Raw genomic sequence first — 25,739 nt, 5'->3', positions numbered from 1 at the left:
TATTGCTGCTTGAAAATAAAGATTGAATGAAAAACTTTAAAAAAAGGATGAAAGCGAGTGCTGCAAGTCAAGAGGCAAAAATGGAAAACTGACAATGACATGAAAAACTATTATAGAAACCCCAATAGAATGAGTAAATAACTACAGCAGTGAAATAAATGTAGTGGAGTTGAAGTATTAAGTTCTCTAAAATTTAAGTATACATTAAAATGACTGAACTGTATCTTGGCTGTCCTGTGAGGACCACAGCCTGTTTTCAGCTTTGTGACGATGCATTTTCCAGCTAATCCAAGAGCATTTTAAAATAGTTTATTTAGCTTAAGATGAAGGAGAATTTTAAAGGAACACTTCATCGTGCAGTTTATCAGTCACCCTTTTCCTGTCAATCTCAAGCTGTCTTGTCAAATGAAGGTAAAACCCCTAACCCTTCTCTTAACAATCCTATAGTGTGTTGTTTGGCACTAGATCAGACTTTTTGCTTTCAATCAATAATAGGTTGGATAATTTTGCAGATTGGACACCACTTTAGAAAGTGGAGGAATTGAAATATGTGGGTCTCTGGCCTGATAGTCAACTTCGTTTTAATCCAAATATTAAATCCAAACAATTGCTGCCTGAGAATGTGATATTGCTCCATTAACTATTTCACCCTACAGGTCAGGGAAATAATTATTTCACAGTTTCTGAATTATGCAGATGTTGTCTCAGAATACCAAAGAAACAAATCTTGTTCCACTTAATGTAGTTTTTAATAGTCTCTGAGGTGTCCTTACAGAACCTATCACTGTCTTATGTGTGAGTAGTTAAATTGGTTAAGACCAAAATCCTTAAGACATTTTCACTGAATGCAATATTTATTATTAGGGCCCGAGCACTGACCGTGCGAAGGCCCTATTGTAATGGAAGGAATTATTATTTTAGGGAATTGATCGGATCAACTTCAGATTTGGACAAAGCCATCTAAAGGCATTAACGATTAAAAGTTGTGCGATTTACGACATTCTGTAATGAATGTGGCATACATGATCTGATCTCAATGAAACTTCACGTTTCATAAGAGTCCCACTCTGAACACGTCTGTGATAATATACAGTAATAAAGAGAGCACCACCTAGTGGCAACAGGAAGTAAGCGCTGCGTGGCGATTTTGATCTGATTTACGTGAAAGTTTCATGTTGCGGTCCACACGTGTTACGACGGCACGTGACGCAGCCGCAGCACACCCCAAGTTGCTTGGAGTGCGAGGGCCCGTTCATTGCTGCTTGCAGATTTAATTTCTAAATATATTTTCTTTAACTTTCTTTCTTACTTGAAACAACTTTTAATTCCATATAGGACATCCTGTAGTTTAAGATACACTGAGCTTCCCTTTCTCTTTGTTTAAATACAATTTAAAGCTCTATCTGATTGGAACAACCTGCTCAGTTCAGTTTGATCTATTATCTAATTCATTATCTATTCATTCAATAAGTCATCCATTTTGACTGATCTTCAAACAACCTGCTAATTTTACCTCATGTCTATATAGATTTGTATGGGATGGGTACATTTACTGTATGTGTATGGTCAGTGTGTGTGGGAGTGGCTAGACCTGGGCCAGTTGTTGTCTGTGTATGTTTGAGTGTATCTGTGTTGTTTAGTTGTTTTATGTACTGTATCCTCCCTTGAAAACAAGATGGTTCATCTCTTTCACTAAATGTTAAACTTAGATTGCACATGAGATTATGAATGAAGAAAAGGACCTGAGGTTTATTTAAAATAAGAAATTGTTTGTGTTCTTTATTGGGATAATATTTTCCACAAATTACATCCAACATGCAAACCATGCAGACATTTCATTTGGGCCTTTTTAGGATTTCTTCAACAAAAGCAAATTTACAAAGAAAGGGGTTTATATCTGATTTTATATTAATGTTATTTGAACTAAATAGAAACACTTGTGTCTTCACATTCTAGTTGAGGATGACTGCTCCACTGCGGTTGTTTAATGAGATTCTGCCCTCTGGTGGTCACAGGAGAAAATACAGTTAATCTTTAAGGTATCAGTGAAGATGAGAACAGTCAACATGTAAACTCACAATCCAACAAAGAGCAAGGCACTAAACCCCTAACTGCTCCTGAGGCACCGCTGCAGCCCTTCACTCCATCTCTCAACATTTACATGTCTGCAAGCAGTGTGTGTGTGTGTGTGTGTGTGATCCATTTGAGATGCACTATGTATTTTCTCCTCTGGCCACCGGAGGGCAGCCTTTCATTACACAGCCCCACACAGTTTTACAGTGCTGCTGTTATTGTGTCTAAATGGGTTTGCTGTGTGGATGTCATTAGTGGCTGCAACAAACTGGTAAAGACTCTCCTGTCAGAAGATAATCAACATCTGTTGCACTTTACAAAACCTCTCATCAAACAAAGTGACCTTTTAATGTTTGGATTGCCTTCCTGTTCATACTTTAGTTTCTGAAAGTAAAAGTACACATCATGTAGAAAACCTCCTTTCAGAGTGTTTTAGTGTATGATATATAATATATATATATATAATGAGACCGTCCCCAGACTTCCTCTGTTGCCTGTTGACTGATTTATATGTGTTTGTAGGCTCGGATTTTCCATTAAAATCAAAATAATGATTCTTGAAAAGGACAAACAGGGTGCAATATTGAGAAAAAAAAACCAAACAATATTCTCTGACAAATGAAACAAACTGAGCTAGAGAGCTACACTTTGATACGACCTCCCAACTTAAGCAAAAATACTATCTGAATGGATATATTAGTTGGCTAACATTAGCTTCCCCAGCTAATCGGGCTGGCTGTGTCTTGGCTGCGCGGCGTGGGTCTGGCGTTGGTTGCTTCGTGGTGTTGGTTGTAAATGGCGAGCTAGCTAGTAGCATGGAGCTAATGGTCCAAATGAAATATAGGAACATTGCAGATAGGAACGTTATTCTAAATATCACTGTCAGTTATTTTACAGCGTTCAGTGTTTGTCACTGTTGGCCATGACGGGCCTATGGACTGTGTATAGAGTGTGTGAAACAGGATGCTGACAACAGTTCAACTTTATCCAACACCTACAAAAAGGAACGAGAAGCAAAGTATATTTTTGAGTGGAGGAGTGAGTAAATGTACACCACCACCAACACAGGCTACAGTGCAAGGAACATACTGTAGTGAGCACACTAACACTGTTTGATTATTGATCTTTGTGAAGCATGTTGTGTTTTTATGAGTCAGTGCCAGGTACAGACCTGAAGATAAAAACACCAGAAACTCCTCATAAACTAATAAACAACGTTCAACATCAACAAACAATCAAAGTAAACCAGGTCAGACAGACATAGGTTTTATTTGAACAATAGTGGAGGCATAAAAGCAAACAGCTGTAGCCAACACACTCATAAAGGGAGAGTTTTTTCTGTTATCATGTTCCTGAGACAATGATAACACAATTTCTTTTTATCAAACCACACTTTCCAAAAGGAAGCGTGCATCTCCTCATGGATGGCAGGCTCGTGCTAAGCTAGTTAGCGTTACATTCAGAGAATTAAAAAACACTTTAAAGTTATTAATCTGTGACTCAAACTGGACTTCCAGAACAGTAAAATGATGACAGTAGTAATGTTATAATGTGGATTATATAGCCTTCTATTGTACCATTATATACTATATACACTACTTATCACAACAAACAGTAGCTTCCATTATCAGCACTTTAACACACCTGTTGTTCTGATCCACCTGAGCGTTTGAGGGAGTCAGCAGGTCGATACTGGAGGTGGATCCGCTGACTGTTATAAACTAGATCGATCTAAAGTGAATCTGGTTCCAGTCAGTAATGCTGACATTAATCTGAATGATGACACAGTCTGGTGGAGGGTTACAGGTCTTTATTATTGGGATATAAGTCGTACTGAAATCAAACATAATGAAAGGCCTCGTTGATTAAACCACCACCGTTTAAAAAAAACACAATGTAATATTTAATGAAATCCGATCAATAACACATGATGTCCACAGGATTATGATGTTACTTAATGTTAATGAATATACATGTAAAAACACAAATACAATGTCGAAAGGGTGATTATACAAGTGAAATAATTACTGTGTTTCTAATCTATTCATACAAAGAACTGATCACAAAGTACAACCATGAGTATTTCTATAAAACTGTAACTCTATCAAAGAGTACACAATAACAACAGTACTTCTACTACTTCTACAACTACTACGAACTACATGGGATGAGATGAAAAGCAAATTAATGAGATAATTCAATAATAAAAGAATCGACTGTCTTTAATCCAATCTGACTTCAAACTCAATAAAAAACCTTGAGGGTTAATCAATATGATGATGAGGGGGAACAGCCCAAATGGTGAGACCAACTGAAACCTAAAAGTTCACATTATACTTTTAAAAGGTAAAACACAGAAAAAGAAATCCTCAGATTTTAAAAGCAGTAACATGTTTGGTATTTTCTGCTTGATAAATGACTTAAAGCGGCTATATTCAATCATTTTAGATTTACGATGAATCAAATGATTACTTGTATGTGAAAAGGGCCACTCGGGTCGACTCCTGAGCTCCCCTCAACTCTACGGAGCATTTTAGCATCTTTCAGCTTATTGTTTTGGTTTGATGGTCCACAACTTTACTGTTTTGGTTCACTCTCACCGCTCTGATTAGCATCGTTTCCAGACACAGCAGGCAGCTGTTGTCGGCTATAAAGCTCTGAAAACCACCTGGATCAAAATAATGTGAAATACTAGCCTATAAAACATTTTCTTAAACAAGCAATGCAATGAAAAAACTGTCACACATCACCAATATTAAACAAACTGTTACTAATATCCATTTACAATCATATATAGTCCATAGTGTCGTTTGCGAAACATGGTGAAATATTGGTAAAGTAAGAAGTTAATAAAGAACAAGATCTTTCTGGAACCTAAGGAAATGTTGATAGTGCTTTTTGCCAAAAAATGTTTGGTCATTGTAGTGATAGACAAGACTAATCTGCAACAGTAAGTTCCAGCTCATTTTTCAGTAGTTGTCCATCACACGACTACTGTTGATTCTCATCTAGGTCACTGTCAGTCATAATAAATCATCATAAAGAATTGAATGCATGTTATATATAGTTAAAAAAAAAAAGGTTACTGAACCGTAGTCAGTGATAAGCCTGTGCTTTTTTTATTAAAGAAGTAAATACAATATATATTTGTCATAAAGTATCAGGACACAGTCAAACCTAGCCTTGTGCTAACGTCAGTTTCTAACCTACCAAGTTTATTTTTATCATCACTACATTAAAGCAGGTTCCAGCTGACACACTAGTTTTTACGTAGAGATTTGGTTTTTAAATATTAACACCTTCTACCTGCCACGTGTAACTGTTTATAACTGTGTGTATAAAAGAGAGCATGCTAATATCTGATCACAGAGATTGGTATTTGGGTTAATACTGATCAGTATTGGCTTTTTTGTTTTTGGTATAGAACTGATTACATTGGCTCTCAGTAAGTGAATGTAGTGACTTGACAGACAAAGCATTCTCATGGTGATGTGTTTGTTTGTTGTGCCCTATGCAACTTAGCCTTAATGTGTGCTACTGCAAGTATCCCTGCACCTCCTAGCAGACCTCCAGCTACTGCTCCAACTGGAACACCTATTGCAGCTGCAAATGGGACCTTCAACATAGAAAATACTGTTCCTCCAAGAGTGGCTCCACCTAGAGCAGAGGCACTAACACAGAATGCGACTTTCCTCCTAACTCCCCAACCTTTTCCCTCTTTCTCAGCCTCTTGGAGCATTTCCTTGGTGTAGAACTTTTCTCCATTTTTCTGAACCATATTGTTGATGTGCTGCAGAAGCTCAGTGCGTTGAGATGGACTCTCATCATTGTTCTTAATGACATGGCAGTTTCCTTTACAGTCATCAACAAAGCTTTTGAGATCACTTTCTCCAACAAACTCTTCTATGGTTCCCTCCAGTTCCTCTCCACCGGTGAACAGAACCATCGTGTAAAGTGTAACGTTTTTGCTGAAAGTCTCCTTAAACATTTCCACTGCGTTCTGTTCCGGGGTTGTAAATCTGTCTTTACAGGAAAGCACAAAGAGGAAGACATGAGGACCAGGAGCAGCATGTGACACACATTGTTTAATCTCCTTCAACACCTCCTCTTTCTCCTCCTCCCCACTCACTCTTTCCAAATTGCACAGATCAGTTTCAACAATGACAAAATTTTGTTGTCCGATCTTTACTTCTTTCCTCTGACACTTTTTTGTCCCAGAGGAACATTTCTCATTTTCCTCTGAGCTCCCGAGGAGAATCTTCATCACTGAAGTAATCCGATTTTTTCCCCTGCCAACGAGCACAATCCTCAGCTTTGGAGGATCTGTTTGAAAAAATAATAAAGACATCAGTGGATACTCACATCCCTTAATGCAGTCGAAGTAGCAAATTTACTTAAGTAAAAGTACAAAGCAAAGGCATCAAAGTAAACATAAAATTTAAAAAAAGGACCCCTCAAATAGAGCAGGGCTGGACTGTACTCCTTTGTAAAATAATTTTGAGACCCAACAGTTCCCACTGTCTTACACTTTTGGTTTAAAGTTATTGATGCATGTTCATCACATTAATGTTGCAGCTGATAAAGGTGAAGCTAATTTTAATTATTTTATATATTGCTGAGTAGCTCGTCAATTTCCCCCCAGATCATTTATTTGATTCATGTTAATATTCAGAACAGAATGTATTTATTGATGTCACAATTTGTGTTGTTTTTCTTGAGTGCATGGACAAGCAAGATATTTTGTTGTTTTGATTTTATTTTGTAGGACTTGTATTCCAGCTTTTGTTGTTGGTATTTTTGAAGTTTTGAAGGATGTTTATTCAGTTTTGTTATTTTAGTGCCAAACCCAAAAGGGTCAGTAGGTGGCAGTCGGATGTTTGGAAGCCAACTGAGACTCTGTTATGTGCTCTCTTTGGCTCTCTTGTCATTCTGCACAAGAAGCAACCTCTGGCTTCAAATGAAGTAAACGTGGAAGTAAAAACCTGCAGTTCCCTGTTCACAAACCGGGCCATACAGCCATGACAAAATGGAGGGAGATGCACACAAAGCCAATGAAATTATTTATTAAGGAAAGAATACTTAAACTAAACTAACAGTAGTATGTGAAATCAGTAAGATCATTGGTGTTTTAAAGGCGCATGGCACACAGGCCTCAGGTGTGTCCAATTTGCTGACGACCCTCTGCCACGCCCACTTAAAGTACCCCCCCCATAAGATGGGGGTCCCACAACACAACAAAAACACCAAAATTACTTAAGTAAATAACAAAGCTTACGTCCTATAAACTTCCAGTCCCAAAACCATTCCCCCAGCAACCACTCAACCTATAGGGAGCAAACTTAAAGGAATGTAGAGGAAGAGGAATCACAGGAGATAAACAACTTTCTATCCACTACTCTAAAATGGGAGCCTGAGACAGTGCATCCGCAACTACATTATCACAGCCTTTTATTTGTCGAATGTGTAGATCATGAGACTGCAGGAACAGTGACAAGCTAATCAGTCTTTGGTTAGGGCATCGCAATGTGCAGAAAGGTGAGTGGGTTGTGTGTAGACCACCAGTGGTGTCACCCCAGACCACACATAGACTGCAAAATGCTGAAGGGCCCAGATTAATGCAAGGGCCTCCTTTTCAATCACTGAGTAGTTTAACTGATACCGATTGAATTAGAAAACAAACTTACTGCCCTGTCCACTCCCTGCTCATCTGCCTACATTAACATTCCTCCTGCTCCTACATTGCTCGCATCCACCTGTAAGAAAAAGGGATGGTCAAAAGAGGGTGCAGCCAGCACTGGTGCTGAACACAAAAGAGACTTCACATTATCAAAAGCTTCCTGGCACTTGGTTGGCCACAAACTGAGCCCTGGCCTTCAGCAAGTCAGTAAGTGGTGCCACCACTGTAGAAATATTCTTACAGAAAGAGCGGTAATACCTTTTCTTCATCCTAGCCTGGGACACAGCTAGCATTTGTTTTGACAACTCCCCTGCAGCATATAGACGATGCCTAATCCCATTGACATAGTCAATAATATTGATGGGCGGATCTGATTGCTTTAACTCATCCTTAAACACAGACAATGGACCCCAGCAGAAGAAAACACAAGAACCAACAGAAAGCATTGCATAAGTCAACTAATGCACAAACAAGACACTAATGGTGTCCCCAAAACTAATGTGGAAGTCCCCCTCTACCTAAACTGCCTATCCACAGACTAAGCTACTTCACTAAATAAGAATCAGAAATACTTTAATAATCCCAGGGGGAAATTATTATTGTTATAAACTCAAACGTCAAAATCCAAGAGTACATCAGAAAAAGGGCCACAAAGGATGAACTGCTAAGTGAATGTCTCAGGCAACGGAAACCTGATAAGAGTGCAGAGGAAGAGGAGCAGACAACCTGGAGGGACAAGCCCCTACATGGCACGTACCACCGCCAAATTAAAGAAGTGGCTGATATGGAGAAGACCTACCAATGGCTGGAAAAGGCTGGACTCAGAGACAGCACAGAGGCACTGATCATGGCAGCACAAGAACAGGCCCTAGGTACAAGAGCCATAGAGACCAAGATCTACAAGAATAGATCTGACCCAAGGTGCAGACTATGCAAAGATGCCTCTGAGACAGTCCAGCACATAGTAGCAGGGTGTAAGATGCTAGCCGGGTCAGCGTAGATGGAGAGACACAACCAAGTGTCTGGAATAGTGTACAGGAACATCTGTACCCAGTATGGAATAGAAGTACCCAAATCCCAATGGGCCGCACCACAGAAGGTGGCTGAGAACAACAGGGCCAAGGTGCTGTGGGACATCAGCTTCCAGACTGACAAACAGGTCCTGGCTAACCAACCGGACATAGTGGTGGTAGACAAGGAGCAGAAGAAGGCGGTGGTGATAGATGTGGCCATACCAGCAGATGCCAACATCAGAAAGAAAGAACACGAAAAGGTTGAAAAGTACCAAGGGTTGAAAGAACAGCTGGAGCAGATGTGGAAGGTCAAGGCGAGCGTGGTCCCCATGGTAGTAGGAGCACTCAGGGCAGTGACCCCCAAACTGGGGGAGCGATCCCAGGAACAACATCAGAACCCTCAGTCCAGAAGAGCGCAGTCCTAGGAACAGCTAAGATACTGCACAGAACCCTCAAACTCCCAGGCCCCTGGTAGACGACCCGAGCTTGAGGATGACACAGATACCACCCCAAGAGGGTTAGAGGGACGTTATATATATTCACACACACACACACACACACATTAGTAATATATAAAAGATCAAATGTACAGTATTAATGTGCAAAGAGTGCAAAAAATGATTGTCTATGTTTGAGTCAGATTACAGAGAGGGGGTGTCTGACTCTCCGAGGGAGGCGTTGTAGAGATTAATGACCACAGGCAGGAATGATTTCCTGTGGTGCTCTGTGGTGCATCTCTCTGCCACGGTTGTCAGGGTGTCCAGCTCCTCCCCGACGACATCACCGGCCCTCGTGATCAGTTTGTGAAGTCTGTTGGTATCTGCGACCCTCAGCCCACTGCCCCAGCATGTGACAGCGAAGAAGATCTCACTGGCCACAACAGACTCAAAACATCCTCAGCATCGTCCGGCAGATGTTAAAGGACCTCAGCCTCCTTAGGAAAAAGAGTCGGCTTCGGCCCTTTTTGTAGACTGCCTCAGCGTTTCTAGTCCAGTCCAACTTATTATTAAAAGTACACCCCCAGGTACTTATACTCCTCTACAGTGTCCACAGGGACCCCCTGGATGGAAACAGGGGTCTCAGGTGATTTCGCCCTCCTCAGATCCACTACGAGCTCCTTCGTTTTTGTGGAAACCCTAGTCTTCTATGTAAACACTTAAACCAATAGCCCGGTCAGGCAGGCAGCAAGCTGGTTATTCACCTGAAAGCTATGGATGTGTCCCCGAGACAACTGCTCTGACCGCACACCATACAGAAAACAACAAAAAAAATAAAACAAGCCGAAATGGACCATGTTGCTAATACTTGAACAGGGAAACCAGAGAAGCCAAAGCATACCACACTAGGGGACCAAACAATCACTTCTGCTAGCTCCTAACTGCCTACTCATGGCAACACCTGCTAACTGCAGGACCAAACTCCCCCTGACTGAAACAAGTCAACCAAATCTCCCCAAACAAAGAATGTGCCAAATTTAACATACGCCTCAGCAAAAACCAATGCAGTTGCAAACAAATACCCTACATCAATCAGGTAACCAAATAACGGCCACAAACAATTCAAATTTGAACCGGCGAGCCCCACTTGTCACAAATTGAGCCATACGGCTATGACAAAAAGGAGGAAGACGCACACAACAAATCCAATTAAAAAATGATTTATTAAGGAAAGAATACTTGAACTAAACTAACAGTAGTATGTGAAATCAGTAGGATCAGGGGTGTAAGTGAGTGTATGAGTGCTGTGTTTTAATAAGATGCAGCAATACAATCCAAACCATCAAACCCAACAACCAGTTAGTTGTCTCAGGGAGGAAAGAGAGAGAGTACTGAGCTCCCAGAGGGTTTTTAAAGGCACATGGCACACAGGCCTCAGGCGTATCCAATTTGCTAACGACCAATTTGCCACCCTACCTGCACAGAAAACAAGACAAGCCACACAACCAGGAACGGGAAGACAAGGTCTGTATCCAGCACAGTAAAAGCCTGGACAGTGGGCCTAGCAGGGAGAGAAATCTTATGCTGTCTGTTAGATGGAGGCAGCCAAATAAGCTTCATTCTTGAAAATGTAGTGAAAGCGCTTAGGTTCCCAGTGGTAAGGCAAAAGACCTTGCATCTCCACACCTTTGTACGTGATCATGCCCATTCAAGGGAATGCTACGATGTACTTTAACAAACTCCTCCTCGAGAATTTAATGTAAACACGATCATGATTCAAATTTCTGTTATGTGTGAGTTTTTAAAGGGGCATGTCCCAGGCTAAACACATACACACCAATATTCCTGTCATATTCTTAGTGCCATCTACTGGCAACAGGAAATTACATGTTTTACTACCCAGCCGGTTGATCAGATCCAGGCGACATGCAAGGCCACGTTCAGCACTGCTTGCAGCTTTAATTGAAGATTGTGTGTTTAGAAACTGATTCAGGCAAGATTTCAGCTCTTATTAGATTTAAGTGCAGTTAACAAATCCTATGTTTAGGTCAGATACTATTTGGTCTCATTTGGTAATGATAAATCTGGGCAGACCAAAATTATGTGTGGAGTTCCCCAAGGCTCAATCCGTGGTTTGTTCCTCTTTTATTTAATATACTTACATTATAGAACACGTTAGATAAAAACAATAAAACCAAAATGTAACTTGCTCTAGCACAAAGCTACTACACTCCTGTAGAGTCTCTGTGAACTGAACTAATAAATGATTGGGTTGTGCCTGAATAAGTCTTAACTTTCTCCAGCTAAATGTACACAAAACTGAGATCTCTCATCTTGACTCATTTTCTGAAACAATCTTGGGCTTAACTTAGACAGATGTGTCAAATTTCAAAATCTTTATTCTACCATCTTAAAAAACATTGCATATATCATGGGATTCATATCTTGGCAGGACCTACACTACTCCATGCTTCCACTTCCAGCAGGTTAGATTACTCTAAAGGTCTTTTTAGGACAAAAAAATCTTCAGACAATTCATTCAGCTGCTCCTAGAGTCCTAACAAAAACCAAGAACAGTGAACACATCACACCAGTTCTCAGGTCTCTGCACTGGTTTCCAGTGTGTCACAGGATAAAGTTGCTGCTGCTTGTCTATAAATCTTTCATTTTTTATTGTTATTTTATTTTATTTATATCTCAGTTCTTAGCTTTTTAATTTCCTTTAAAATTATCTTATGCATTGTGGAAAGCACTTTAAATTGCCTGTGTAATGTACTATTTAAATATACTTGCATTGCATAAACACAAGTTTTTTAATTTAGATTCCCCTTTATTTGACAGATTCTTTTTTTGTGTTGTTTAAATTCCTGGAAATATTAATAAAATTGTAAAGATAGCCTGTGAATTTACATGTCTAATGTAAAATAGCATAAAAATGTGTAAATGTAAATAATCATAAAATTACTGCTTATTTAAAGAAAATTTCCAGTTTTTCACACAAGAAGATTAAAATACATTTGCAAATTACAGAAATTTGCTGTTCATTTAATAGAGGAAACTGTTGAATTCAAGTTTAATAGTGTTAATATATTTCTGAAATTATGTAAAATTAGTGAAAAAAGTATTTTTTGTGTAATTTTAATGGATTTGTTAATTTGTTAACTGACAGATATCTTGTATAATTATGGAAGTTTTCACAACAAAAACGCTGAATAAATGTTTTTTTTATCAGTGTATAAGCATTGGTAAACTGACTTTTAGTCAAATTAACAGAAGTAGTAGTAGTAGTAGTAGTAGTGTTGAATATTTATGTCAACTGACAGCTGAAAAAGATCCTGCATCATGGATCTGAACTTTATTCTATAGAAAAAGGATTATTGTACCATATATCAAACCCAAACACTAACCTGAGTATAAGTACTGTTAAAGAAATATACTTACCAAGAAGGTAAGATTCTTCACTTATCATCTTTGCCCTGTAAGGTCAGCTCAACTCTGATATCACTGTGGATGTCTTGCTCTGAGTATTGTAATTTCCATCTTATCATTATATAGTTTAGGTTGCTTCTAGTTCCCTCCCCTGGATTACACATCACCTGTTCCTAACCAAAATCTGACCAGTCACAGATCAGATTAAAACTGTAGCTACAAGCAACAAATCAGAGGGCTGAGCACAAATACATTACGTTTTAGTATATTTCCACATTTATTGAGAACTGTTTATCTAGATACATTTGTCAGTGCATTCACACATGGACCTGCATTTTAGAGCATCATTATTCTTTCCAACAGTAATGACTGAAGAATTCAATATGTGGCATGTAAAACGAAAAACAGGAATACAATTTAATACAGAAACAATGCAGTAAATTTTGCCTTTGTGTCTCAGGCTGGCTTTACACGACAACGCTCCCGGGTGAAACCGCCCAAATATTTTAGCAGATGTGCCTTTTGTTTAGACGGCGACGGCGTTTTCAGCGCTTAAAAACGCAAAAAAATGAACCCACCTTCCAGAGTGGAAATCTTAAAAACGCTCCACCGTTCTAAAGGGTTAACAACGCAAAAGTGTGCTCTGATCTGCTCACGCTGGCTCTCGTCGCGTACGTGTTGACGTCACATCCATGTGCAGTACAGGCAAACAACAACAAACATGTCGGATTATTTCCATCAGTCGGACATTCAAGTTGCCCTAGCTGCTCTGATATCTATCCAGGGTCATTTCAGCAGTAAAGCCGAGTAATCACAGATAATATAACAGAACAGAGAAGGCGCATTAGGGCAATTGTTTGTGTTGGTTTTCGACTGTAGGCTATTTCGCGCTACTAAGGAGAGAAGTAGAAGGAAGTTTCAACGCATGCACGCGCTCATGGTGGTGTTGTGTGGCAGTGCTTCACCGTACCACCTAGCCACCTGGCATGCGTACTACATCAAATTTCACACACTTTTGAGTCACCGTGTGCACGCAGATTTACCCCCAAAGACGCTTGTCTAAACGCGGAATAAAAAGTGGGAATGCAACGCCACTTTTGCGGTTTGTGTTCAGATCGTTGTCGTCTAAAGCCAGCCTCATTTTCTATGTCTTCTTTTAGGTATAATTTTATTAAACTTTTATTTTAAAATGTTTTAAATATTTTAAATGTTTATTTAATAAAAAAGTGTTTTATTTAACATAAAAATATAACTTGTGTCATCATTTTTTTGATTAAATAATTTAATTCATGTTGTTTAGATTAACTAGTTTAAAAAGTAATGCTAAAAACATACTATTTACACTAGGCTATATACAGTAAATATGTGAGTAAAATATGTTTACGTGTTAATGGTAATTAATTTACTACTACTACGAATCATGTTAACAGGAAATGCTTTTATTTTGAAGTGCAAGGGAACTGCTGGGTCTTTGTAAATAGTTTTATAAGGAGTACGGTCTTTCCCCCTTTTGACACAACGTGTCAACACAATATATTTAGGAAAATCACATAATACTCAGTTAATGATGTATTAGTGGGTACGCAGTTACTTGGTAAGACTTTTCAAGTTAATGTTTAACAATCTTCATGTTAGAGGTATTTGATCATATATTGAATTTGTCCTTTTCTCTGATCAACTGCTCTATTATGGTTGTTGTGATGTCATCTTCTTCTGGGGTCTCCTGACCCTGCGTAGGTAACATGCCAATGCCACTTCTGCCCTCCGTGTCTTCTTGTGCCCTCGATGTTAACAGTTCTTTTATTACCACAACTGGGTGTTGGGATCCGTATGGGAACTTTTGGACCCCATTTGTTGCAGGCTTTTGGATTAGTGGGAACACTTATCTTGTTGCTGAATAGGTGTCCAGGATTGGGAAACCAATCCAAAGATGAAAATTTGCATCTAAGGGTTTACACCCCCCTTCCTTATCCATTTCGCATAAATTAGGTAATCTCTTTATTGGGAAAAGATTTGCACTCGGATGCATGGATCCACATTTCCGTCTCAGCTATCTCAACAATTCAATTTTCAATTCAATTCAATTCAATTTTATTTGTATAGCGCCAATTCATAACAGAAGTTATCTCAGGACACTTTTCAAATAGAGCAGGTCTAGACCGAACTCTTTAACATTAATTACAGAGACCCAACAGTACCACCATGAGCAAGCACTTGGCGACAAGGGCAAGGAAAAACTGCCTGTTAAAAGGCAGAAACCTAGGACAGATCCTCCGGCTCTAGGTGGGTGGTCGTCTGTCTCGACCAGTTGGGGTGAGAGAGAGAGAGAGAGAGAGAGAGAGAGAGAGAGAGAGAGAGAGAGAGAGAGAGAGAGAGCGACAGACAGACAGACAGGTGCACAGCAACAACAGTATTGGCAATGGCAGTCAAGCAGGACCATGGCAGGAGGCTCCACCAGGATCCATGAGAACCTGCGAGACGAGAAAGCACAAGAACTCCGGGGAAGAAGTGGAGTTAGTAACATGCATTAAAGGGACATGAATGAGTGCAGAAAGAGAGAGGAAGAGAGTAGCTCAGTGCACCATGGGAAATCCCCCCGATAGTCTAGGCCTATAGCAGCATAACTAAGGGATGGTTCAGGACTCACCTGATCCAGCCCTAACTATAAGCTTTATCAAAGAGGAATGTCTTAAGCCTACTCTTGAAAGTGGTGAGGGTGTCTGCCTCCCGAACCACAACTGGAAGCTGGTTCCACAGGAGAGGAGCTTGGTAACTGAAGGCTCTGGCTCCTGTTCTACTTTTAGAGACTATAGGAACCACAAGTAGCCCAGCATTCAGAGAACGTAGTGTTCTAGTGGGGTAATAGGGTACTATGAGCTCTTTAAGATATGAAGGGGCCTGACCATGAAGAGCTTTATAGGTGAGGAGGAGTATTTTAAATTCAATTCTACATTTTATAGGGAGCCAATGCAGAGTAGCTAGTACAGGAGAGATGTGATCTCTTTTTCTAGTTCCTGTCAGTACTCGTGCTGCAGCGTTCTGAATTAATTGGAGCGTTTTAATGGACTTATTGGGGCAACCTGCAGTTGGTGTTATCAAAAACATCTAGTATGGTCCTGTTATTTACTCATGACTCATCTAAAGTCTGCAAAACTTTACTATCTCTGTTATTTGCTAGGATACATGTGTTGTTGCTTCACATGAAACTTATTGCTATTGCCATGCTATTTGGGTTATATAATGTTCCACCTATCTCAATAAGATTTTTTCTAAATCATTAGCTGTGCTAAAGATTCGACTCATCTGCTACTTTATCAATTTAATTTGTATATACTTCTATCAGACTCTTTAAGGACTTTAATACTCCAATCTTTCATATTGTTGCATTTTCCTCAATCCATATTCATTCAAATCTACTTCGACTACACTCAATATCTATCTTAACATTATTCAAAATATCTCTGAAAATCAATCTAATAGTTAGGCTTAAATGTTTTAACCTTTTTATTGTATGATTATATTTATAAAGGGGAGGTAGTTTATGCAAAACTTTGTTCAACTATGAATTCTGTTCGGTTTTCCTTCCTGGTCTGACAAGGTTTTTCACTATACCTCCACTAGCTGGAAGTTGGGTTTACATTTATTTGAAGAAGTTCTAAAAGGCTTTGAATTAGACTTTTTAAACAATGCAACCCACTAATGTTGTTCATCTTTAGCTGTAAGGAGCAAATTTGAAAGATTAGGATTAACACTTCAGGGTGAAATTAGACATTGTTAGTCGAATAGTTCCCTAATGTGATACTGAAAGATTAGGACAGTACAAACATGCAGGACATAGAAATTAGAGGACACAATAGGGTCTAAGAATCCTAGCCAAGGGGAAGTAGGTTTAACTCTTCTCTTATTTTTTTTTTTTTTAAGTCATTAAAGGCTGTTGTTGCCTCAGAAATCCAAGTCAAAAAGTCAGTATTGTCAAAAGTCTTCCTCATGTATGATGTCATACAGGGGTCGGGAGATCTCAGAGATATCATTAATTTGTTTTCTATACGCGTTTATGGACTATCCAAAATTGTCTGGATGTGGTACTGACCTCATTTTCAAACCTCCGGATTATATGGCCATAGTGCACTGATTGCAAAACGAGTGGCTTCTTTTCAAATAAACATTATGATCATTTTCTATCTAAAACAAAACAAAGACACTGTGTCAGTTTGACAATCCCTTTTGGTAAGGGAGCACACGCTTAAAGATTGTCAACCTACTGAACCGATCTATGAGAGGCAGGACCAATGTCTTCAACAGCTTCAAGGTTGAGGTGATATATTCTTTTACATGGTCTAATGTAGAGTTGCACTCTATTTTTTCCAATCAGACTTGCTACAAGTCCACAAACAGTCAGACCTATTGAAAGCAACGCTTTGACTATGGAAACATTTTCTCCTGAGTCTACAAAGAATCTCACAATAACACTTAGTACATTAAGAGCTGTACTAAAGTTGTCTTAGTGTCTAGTGTTAACTGTAGTGTAGTAACAACTGGTTTGTCATTGTCATCATTTATCTTCTCCTTGTGTTTGTATCTGTGTCTATGTCTTTGTGCTATTCAATGCTTTGACCTGCCCCCACTGTCTCCTATGGTTGCGCCTATCGTCCTTTTGTTGGTGCCTCTGGCCAAAATTCCTCTGGATCTGAAGTAATGAAGGCAGAGAAATCTGTCCACATACTCCCTCTACCACAGTTTTTCCTGACTGCCATCTCTCTCCAGTGCTCTTTGTTTTCTCATCTGGTTAAATCCACGTTCCCCTTGTTTCTTTCAACTTGCAAGATATGTGTCCAGACAGTCACCAACCCCAGCCTGGGAAAGTCATCATTGCACTCCTTTGTCCCTTTGGCTCCCCAGCCTGTGATCGTAGGTGTCTGCTAGGGGAGAAGCAAAGTTAGTTTTCTCTGCCCTTTCCCAGTCACTGTTGTAGGACCTAAAAACAGGTGCAATCCTGTACACAAAGTACAATGATGTCATATAAAATTACCTGCAGCAAGATATTTGTGAGGATGTACCAGAGAACACTGCTGGTTAGTATGGAGATCAGAGGACTGCTAGACATTTTAAAGGCAAAGAAAACAAAGAGAAATGTGCTACAGCCATCAGTTTCAATATTTGACCCCATCGGTTTCCTCACTCCATTTATCATAAGACTAAAGTGCCTGTTTCAAGAACTGTGGAAAAAACGATTGGGATGAGCAGTTACCCCCAGACTTGACTGAAAAATGGGCTCAGTGGTGTGCAGAGGTGGCAAAAACAACCCTGCTGATTTACCCACCAGAGGCCAGAGCATCGAGAACCTCATCCAAAGCTAGTTATCTGTCATCAACTGATGAAGCAGAGAGCACTGTATTACACACTGTAATACATAAGAGGTGAACACAGAGCTTAGGTCTAAGTTTATGGCTTTAGTACAGTTTTCCAGTACTGAACAAGCTGAGCCCTATTAGACCTAGAACAGTACAAAAGGTGAAAAACAGTGCTGGGATTAACAGCATGGGTGAAAAGATTCAAGGAGAGCTAACTTCTGAGGAGCTTACTGCAGCAGACGTTTACTGGGTGACTGTTTCCACCACCTCAGGCAATCAACTTGAGCAGAGAGGACATGGGCAGAGACTCTTAACCAGCTTTTGAAACAGCTGGCAAAAGGACCACCAGACAGACTTGAAATCAGCTCACAAGTGTGAGATTCTTATCAGATAGATAGCAGAACTGTTTCCAGAGATTCAATTCAATTCAATTCGAAAAAAAGATGGACTCTTTAATGATGAAAGTTGAAGAAACGTGTTCAGTTGATATATCCTTTAATAATGAGCAACTGTTCATTGGGCGGGAGTATTGTTTGGGTTAAATAGTTAGTAGTAGTTAGTAAAAACATACTATTTACACTATCTACACGCAAATATGTGAGTAAAATATATTTACGTGTTAATGGTCATTTATTTACTATTACTATGGACCATGTTGAGTGTTAGCTTTAGTGTTGACATGAATGCCAGACGAAAGATGAAAAATCCCATTTTGTATGTCCATTTCCTCTGTAACACTGCAGCATATCGATGTTGTGTCTTGTCAAATGTGTTAAGTGTTTTCATGTTAGTCCTTCCTGTTTTATTTTGTAGTCACCTTTTCCCTCACTGATCAACCCTGACTTCCTCCCTTTGTGTGTTTTCCCGCCTTTGTAATTGTCTGCCCCACCGCTGATTGCTTTCACCTGTTTCCACTCTCACTAGGTATAAATAGTCCTTGTCTCCCTTTTGTCTTTGTCAGTTCGTCTTGTTCCTCGTCAGTGAGTATTGTCAAGCCTTGTAATTCAGAGTCCATGTTTTTTCCCTGTACCTATCGACGTTAGACTTTTTGTTTGTATTTTTGAAATCCTCGTAGAGAGCGACTTTTGTTGAGAAAATAAATATATATTTTTTCCAACTTGGTCTGTGGCTGAGTTGTGCATTTGGGACCACCTGTATAGTGTCAGAGGTTGTGACAATTGATCAGTAAAATATTCAATTTGAGCTACATCCTCGTTGGTCATCATTTGAAGCTTCCACTACACAACAACTTGTGTCTTGCCCTTTTTTAATTTTTGCTAACACTTTAATCCTCTTGATAACTAGTGCTGGCACTACACAAGTAAAACTGATTTTTAAAAAATGGAATTAAAATCCACATTTAAGGAAGTGACACTCAAGTTATGTAATGCTATTACCCTGTATGGATTTTCCAAATATTAAATTAACTAGTAGACCTCACAAATAAAATATGGACAAACAAAAACTAAGAAACACTACACTGGTGGGTGAAGGGTGAATTAAGTAGGGCTGCCCCCTAATAGTTGACTTACCTGCGTTCAGGAGCTGCGACTGAAGTTTCAGCGGATTGTTGCAACATGGACCTTTCCTCTTATAACAGGAAGTCTCTTACCACTGCACTGCTGCATATACTAACTGTACTAGCTGCTATTAGCTAGTCAGCGGCCCTATTGGCTGCCTGCACCCGGACTGGGAGCTGGAAGGACGCCAGCTGATGTCCAGCAGCTCCGACCAGGACTCTGACTCTGGGGATGACAACATGGTGGGTTCAGGCAGTGAAAGGAGAGAGCAAGTGTCGGGCGTGTGTTTGGTGACCGCTCAGGGGACACTATCAATCATTTTCAGAAGGTCCCATCTACATGGTTCTTGTAACCTTTGGACACTTGGTCTATTTGTCTCGACTTTGCCAGAAGAAGATAATACAGGAAGAAAGCTCAAGTTAGAAGTCAGTGACTCAGTTTGTGTTTGTGTTGATGCAGTCTGGTTGTTGCTCAGTTTCACTGCTGATGACTAAATTGTGACGTTACAGCTCAAAATAAATAACGGTAATTATTGCCTGTTAAATACAGTTCAGTGAACTTAAATATAATTTGATGTCATGAAGTGTAAATGCGTTGCACAATAATGGGAATCATACTGATTGATTAGACAAACTTTAATGTATTTGTATGATTTAACATAAAATACCAGGGATGCACAGAGAATTAAAATTGACCCTGGATTTTTAATTCAGACAATAAAAAATGTAATCAGTGATACAACCAACACCACATATAAAAGCAAATACATGAAGATGTCAATAGTTCTTCAGGATAACTGTAACACAGAGCTAAAATTATCTATAAACAATATAATTTCAGGGCAATCAAAGAACTTTTCTTTTTTTTTTTTTTTTTTTTTTTTACAAGTGATCATTCTTTTGTTAGTGTCACACTGTCAATTATTCACTCAACAAACAATAATGTTGAATAATGTTCCATGTATCAACTGTCTACAAACCATGAATAAAGTATTTGCATGTGTTCTGCATTTAAAAAACAGTGTATTGTTTAAGATTCTTTCTGTTAAAAATAAAAAAAATGTACACCCTTTCACCACTGTGATTTTCCCTGTGTTCTATGTTTTTAAGGACTTTGATGATCTCTGACTAATCAGATCAGATACCTTCAGGTGGCTTGAGTTCAGTCACCTTGTTTACGATAATATCAAGGAAACGTTTCACACCTGGATATTTTTTTTCTATTTCATCTAGACCCTCAGCGATTTTGGTCTCCAAATATGCCACTACTGCCATGCGATTACTTTTGATGTTTTTTATCTCAGGTTCTTTCATTACTTCTGTTAAGGCAGCCAAAGCTTCTTTAAACATTTCATTGCTGTAGCAGCCTCCATTTTCCTTGACCATGTTGTCGATCTTCTCCAGTAGGCCGGCAGCTTGGGACTCCTTCTCCTCGCTTTTATTGTTGAAGGCATGATATGCCTTACAGGACTCCCTTGATGAACTTTTCAAGAACATCGTTGTCTTTAATGAAGTCCTGAACCTTACCATCACTACCACAATCGGTGAACAGGACAATAGTATGCTTTGCTGCATTTTGGAAGAGTTGCTCAAATTTTTTTAACACTTCTTCATCTTCTGGAAGGAAGTCATGTGTCTGTAGCACCAATATGAACACATGAGGACCGGGGGTTAATGATAAAATGCATTGTTGCATCTCTTTCTGCAGATCTTTCTGATTTTTGTGTGTATGAAACAGACCTGGAGTATCAACAACAACCAGTGTCTTTCCATCAATCTCTCTGGTCTTAATCTCACACTTTCCTGTCACAGATTCAGCAGACCGTTTAGACTTGAACTCATCCCTCCCAAGGATGGTGTTTCCTGACGCACTCTTCCCAACTCCAGTCTTTCCCAAGAGCACAATCTTCGGCTTTGAATCTGTTAGAAAATTTTAAACAGACATAACTGATATTATAAAAAAGTTGTAACAGCAATGAGCACACAAACACACACACACACACACACACACTTATCTAAGTTTGAAATTGAAGTGTACAATGCAATGCCAGTCAGTGATAGGAATGGCGTAAACAAATAATTTCTCTTTTGTCAGGCTCATCATGATATTTAAACCAGAATTGGCACAGCCTCAATTCAAACAGCTGTCTTTAACCAGTAAAAAGAATTTTGACATAAAACTATAACAAATTACAATAACTATGAATAATTAGTTTTTATTTGACTATTGCAATCCACACTCTGTCAGCACTGTCAGTACTATTGTCAGCATTGTCAGTCATCTTTTTTAACTTGTATGACACGTAGTATACAAATAATGTTTGATTAATTGATCGAATACTAATACAATTTCAAAGGTATATTTTAGAATTTCCCAGTGACATTACAAATAGTGCTAAGAAATGTGTCATGTGGTTTGCTAAGTGCTTGTTAGAAATGATCCAAGCAGGCAGTTAAGTTTCCTGATGTAAAATAAACATTACAGCCTTACAGGGGCACTAATGTGGATATAGACTTTATTTCTTGTTATTTTAGATAAGTAAAGTAAAAGCACCTTGTTCATGTCATATTTTTCTATATGCTGATGAAACTGCTTTCTTATGTCTCATAATTGTAGTTACAATTCTGTCCCTTGATCATTAACATAAAAAGATGAAGACAGTCTTTACCTCTGTAGAGCTAAATCCATTGTCTTTAGAAATAAACGTCTTTACATCATTAGTTAACTGTTTGTTGTGCAAAATTGTCAGTCATCAAAATAATGAAGGAAGTCATCAGTAAAATCAGTTCTGAATAAAAGTACTGCAAATGTTATTTTTTGATTTTGATGTGTCTAAAAAGCTTCATCACAGTCCAAATATCAAATAGTTAACATTGTTTTAATTTACTATGTGACAGGAATTTCTTAGTCGGATTGTAAAAGGTGAAGTTGTTAAATATATTAACTCGTCAAGAAAAAAAAAAGGATTTATACAAATGCTTAAAATGATTCATAAAATATAACAACAGATATCATGTAATTTTGCAAACATGAATCTATTTTATAAATATAAGAAACAAAAATATTAACATGTGAATGAATGTGAACTGAATGTGAATATTATTGAATACAAGAAATAGGGTCTGTAAAGCCTTTTTTTTTACTAAGAAATAAAGTAGTTGTAGAAGAAGTGGGTGGTCAGTAAAATAAATAAAAGTGAAATGTCACGATTTAAAGGACTTTGTTTAAAACATCAGTGATGTTAATGACACATGAAAATTGCTCTGCAGGTTTGTCAAACTGAGTAATAGTAAAATATATGAAATATACTTACCATTGTTGCTGGCCATCTTTGTCTTGTAAAAGCAGTTGATCTTTGAGTTCTTGTTGCTGTTGATGTCTTGTTGCTGTTGATGTCTTGTTGGTGAATAGTTGGTCATTTCATCCTTATATATTATAAAGTCTGTGCAGTTCCCTCCCCTCAAACATGTCATCTGTTACCTAGCCAGTTTGAGGAGAGAAGGCACAGAGAGCCAACCAGTCACAGATCAGAAAACAAAATGTAGCTTCAAGCAGCAAATCAGAGACCAAACAATATGGAATCAAACAAAATACATTTTCTGTTGGTTTTGACCACTAGTGTACGAGTTATATTTGCTTTCATATTTAGCTGTTTTTACAGTGTATTTTATATATTACTGTTTCCTTGCATGTAACTTTTCACATGTGGTATCCATGTTATTGCATTTGATTTCCTGTAGACCTATGCATTATCCAGCCAGACTAACAAAGGTAGAGGAAGTGTCTGATTTTTGTTTGCAGCAGCATCACCAAAGAGAAATTGGCAGATGCAAAAATTGGTTGGCTTATCTTGACCTGTCAGCCCCTGAGTTCTCAACACAGAACAAGATTATTTTGGGGGCTAGATATGCCATCGGTTTTAGGATTAGTGTGTCACATGTAGGAGAATCTTTTGGCAGAAATTGAATAAAATATGGTAGGTCATAGGAATCAATAATAATTGTTGCATTTTAGTTCTGGCAAATAGACTGCACTTATGTAGAGCCTCTCTAGTCTATGCCACATTCACCCATTCACACAGTAAAGACAGAGGCCATCAAACAGAAATTAAGCATCAGTCATTCATTTAAATTAACACACTGATGCACATCATTGGGAGCTATTTGAGGTCCAGTATCTTTCTCAAGGACACTTCGACATTCAGCAGGAGGAGCTGGGGAATCGAACCACCAGCCTTCTGATTAGAAGAGGACCCGCTCTCCTGCAATGTTTTTATGTACAGACACTGAAGGTGGCCATCCATGGAGTCTGCCATGTCGAACCACCATGTTTCTACAGTAGCCCAGAACAGACAAACCAAATACTGGGTGCAGCTAGAGCCTTTCCCCTTTTTTCTCCTACATACTTCAAAGCCTGTTTTCAGGTCCCAGGTCCTGGGCCGTCAAATACAGATCTCAGGGGTGTTCAGTTAGTGGCAGTCTACCACTTCACCGCTAGATGCCACATTTTATCCTATACACTAGTCCTTTAAAGGGGAACTTGGCAACTCTAGCCATTTCTTCGCTGGTTTTAACTTTTGTCGTTGTCGTTACAACACTGTTGTAAAAAAACTCACTTGCGCCACCCTCCTCCCCCTTTCTACCGCTGCTGATGTGCCTTTTTTTCTCCGGGCAACTTTTTCGTGTGGAGCAATGTCTACCGAGGTGGGTGATACAATATACACTAACCGGTATTTAGGGGGGCGTGTGCGTTTATGTGGAATTGCCATACAGCAGTTTGTGTTTCTCGCTCGTTCTCGCTTCTCACGATACTTCCTATTTGGTTGGTTTTCCGCCTGGGGACGATAGGGGGGGGAGTCACCATTTTCACCGGAACAGGCCATTTAACCATCCAAATGATTTCTGTTCAACTATTAAGTTGAAAAAGTTGCCAAGTTCCCCTTTAAGGGGCCAGTGTATAGGATAAAACCCCAGGCTTTCATAAATGCCTAATGAATCATACAAGTGCAGATAACATTACACACTTCCAGATTGTCTGGACAATCTGAACACATGGCAGGGCAAGATTGGGCTGTAGCCTCACTAAGAAATTACCAGATGTTTGACATACAAAATCCTGTTTTGTTTCCTTTATTTGGCTGCTGTTTGCCTTTTCTCTGGTTGGTCCAGTCCAATGGCGCTCCTTGTTGTCATGGCGACATTCTATGTGGTGTAATCAGTTGGGTGATGTGTGCTACAGTATGTATTTAGTTAAGGAACATGTTTATTCCATTAGCTTTGGTACGCCAAACATCATAGGGAAAGACCCTAAAATCCGTTATTACAATTTATCCCCACAAAATTCCCAATCCAGTAAAGGAGCTTCATTTGTCATGTTGCCATGGAAACAGCATTCAATGAAAACTCACAAGTTTCATAACACCCCATTCACATAGGCCGCCTGGGTAGCCACTGTAATGGTTATATTAACTCTCTTTTTGTTACCTTAGAAATCCCCCCTAGTCCAAGAACTCCAAAGCTCTATCTTTACTGTGTCAACTTTTTAGTGTGAATTACTATTTGATTGAGAAGATGCACCATGAAACCACAGTAGGGACTTATAGTTGGTCCTGCTCCTTGAGGCACCTGAGTTGAAAAGGCTCCTTATAGAGACTTGAAACCTTGTTGAATGATGAATGGCCGACAGTCAAAAGGAAGTGTGGGGTTTGAATTAAAGAGCAGTGGGTCACCCCAAGAGGAGAGAGCTATGATAGGAGCCATGCTGGCCCAGCTCCTGGCTAATGTTCTGCTCTGGATAAAATAGGACTCACACACATCTTTACACAGACCGTGTGCAGGATGAGAGGAGGCAGACTCTGTGTTTACATTGATGATGCTCAAACGCAGTCAAAGAGGGTGGACACTGTTTCTTTTTATGTGAAGATTAACAAATATTATCACTATCACTATTTTGTTACTGTTGTTTACATTTCCCTAGATAAAATTTAAAATGGAACGGTATTATTATTTCCTACTTGTATACGTGTATCTGTATTTATATATATATATATATATATATATATATAACCATGTCGTTGATTCTAATACATATTAAATCTATGTGTATGTATGTAGCATGAAGGGACTGCAAACTTTCATTGTGTTGTTCATTGTTTTGTATAATGATGATACATTTCCTAGATTGTTGATTTGATTTAAATACTATTTCAGTTTTATGCTAATATGTTGCATACTCCTAAT

At 38.9% G+C, this 25,739-nt stretch overlaps 1 protein-coding gene across 2 annotated transcripts in view; it reads right to left on the bottom strand.

The window, feature by feature from the left end:
• The window catches only part of LOC127359840 (GTPase IMAP family member 4), a 40,762-nt gene extending 17,828 nt beyond the window's left edge, over window positions 1-22,934 (bottom strand). Inside the window, exon 1 of one of the 2 annotated variants that reach the window (XM_051394087.1) lies at window positions 22,814-22,934. In XM_051394087.1, coding sequence (XP_051250047.1) covers window positions 22,814-22,919 — 106 coding nt within the window. In that variant the 5' untranslated portion in view covers window positions 22,920-22,934. The remainder of the gene's footprint in view (window positions 1-22,813) is intronic. The other variant, XM_051394088.1, reaches the window with a different exon arrangement.
• Window positions 22,935-25,739: the final 2,805 nt, after the last annotated feature.

The sequence above is a fragment of the Dicentrarchus labrax genome, unplaced genomic scaffold, assembly GCF_905237075.1.
Source record: "Dicentrarchus labrax unplaced genomic scaffold, dlabrax2021, whole genome shotgun sequence".
Classification (NCBI taxonomy): domain Eukaryota; kingdom Metazoa; phylum Chordata; class Actinopteri; family Moronidae; genus Dicentrarchus; species Dicentrarchus labrax.
This window is presented reverse-complemented; position numbering and strand designations above follow the sequence as displayed.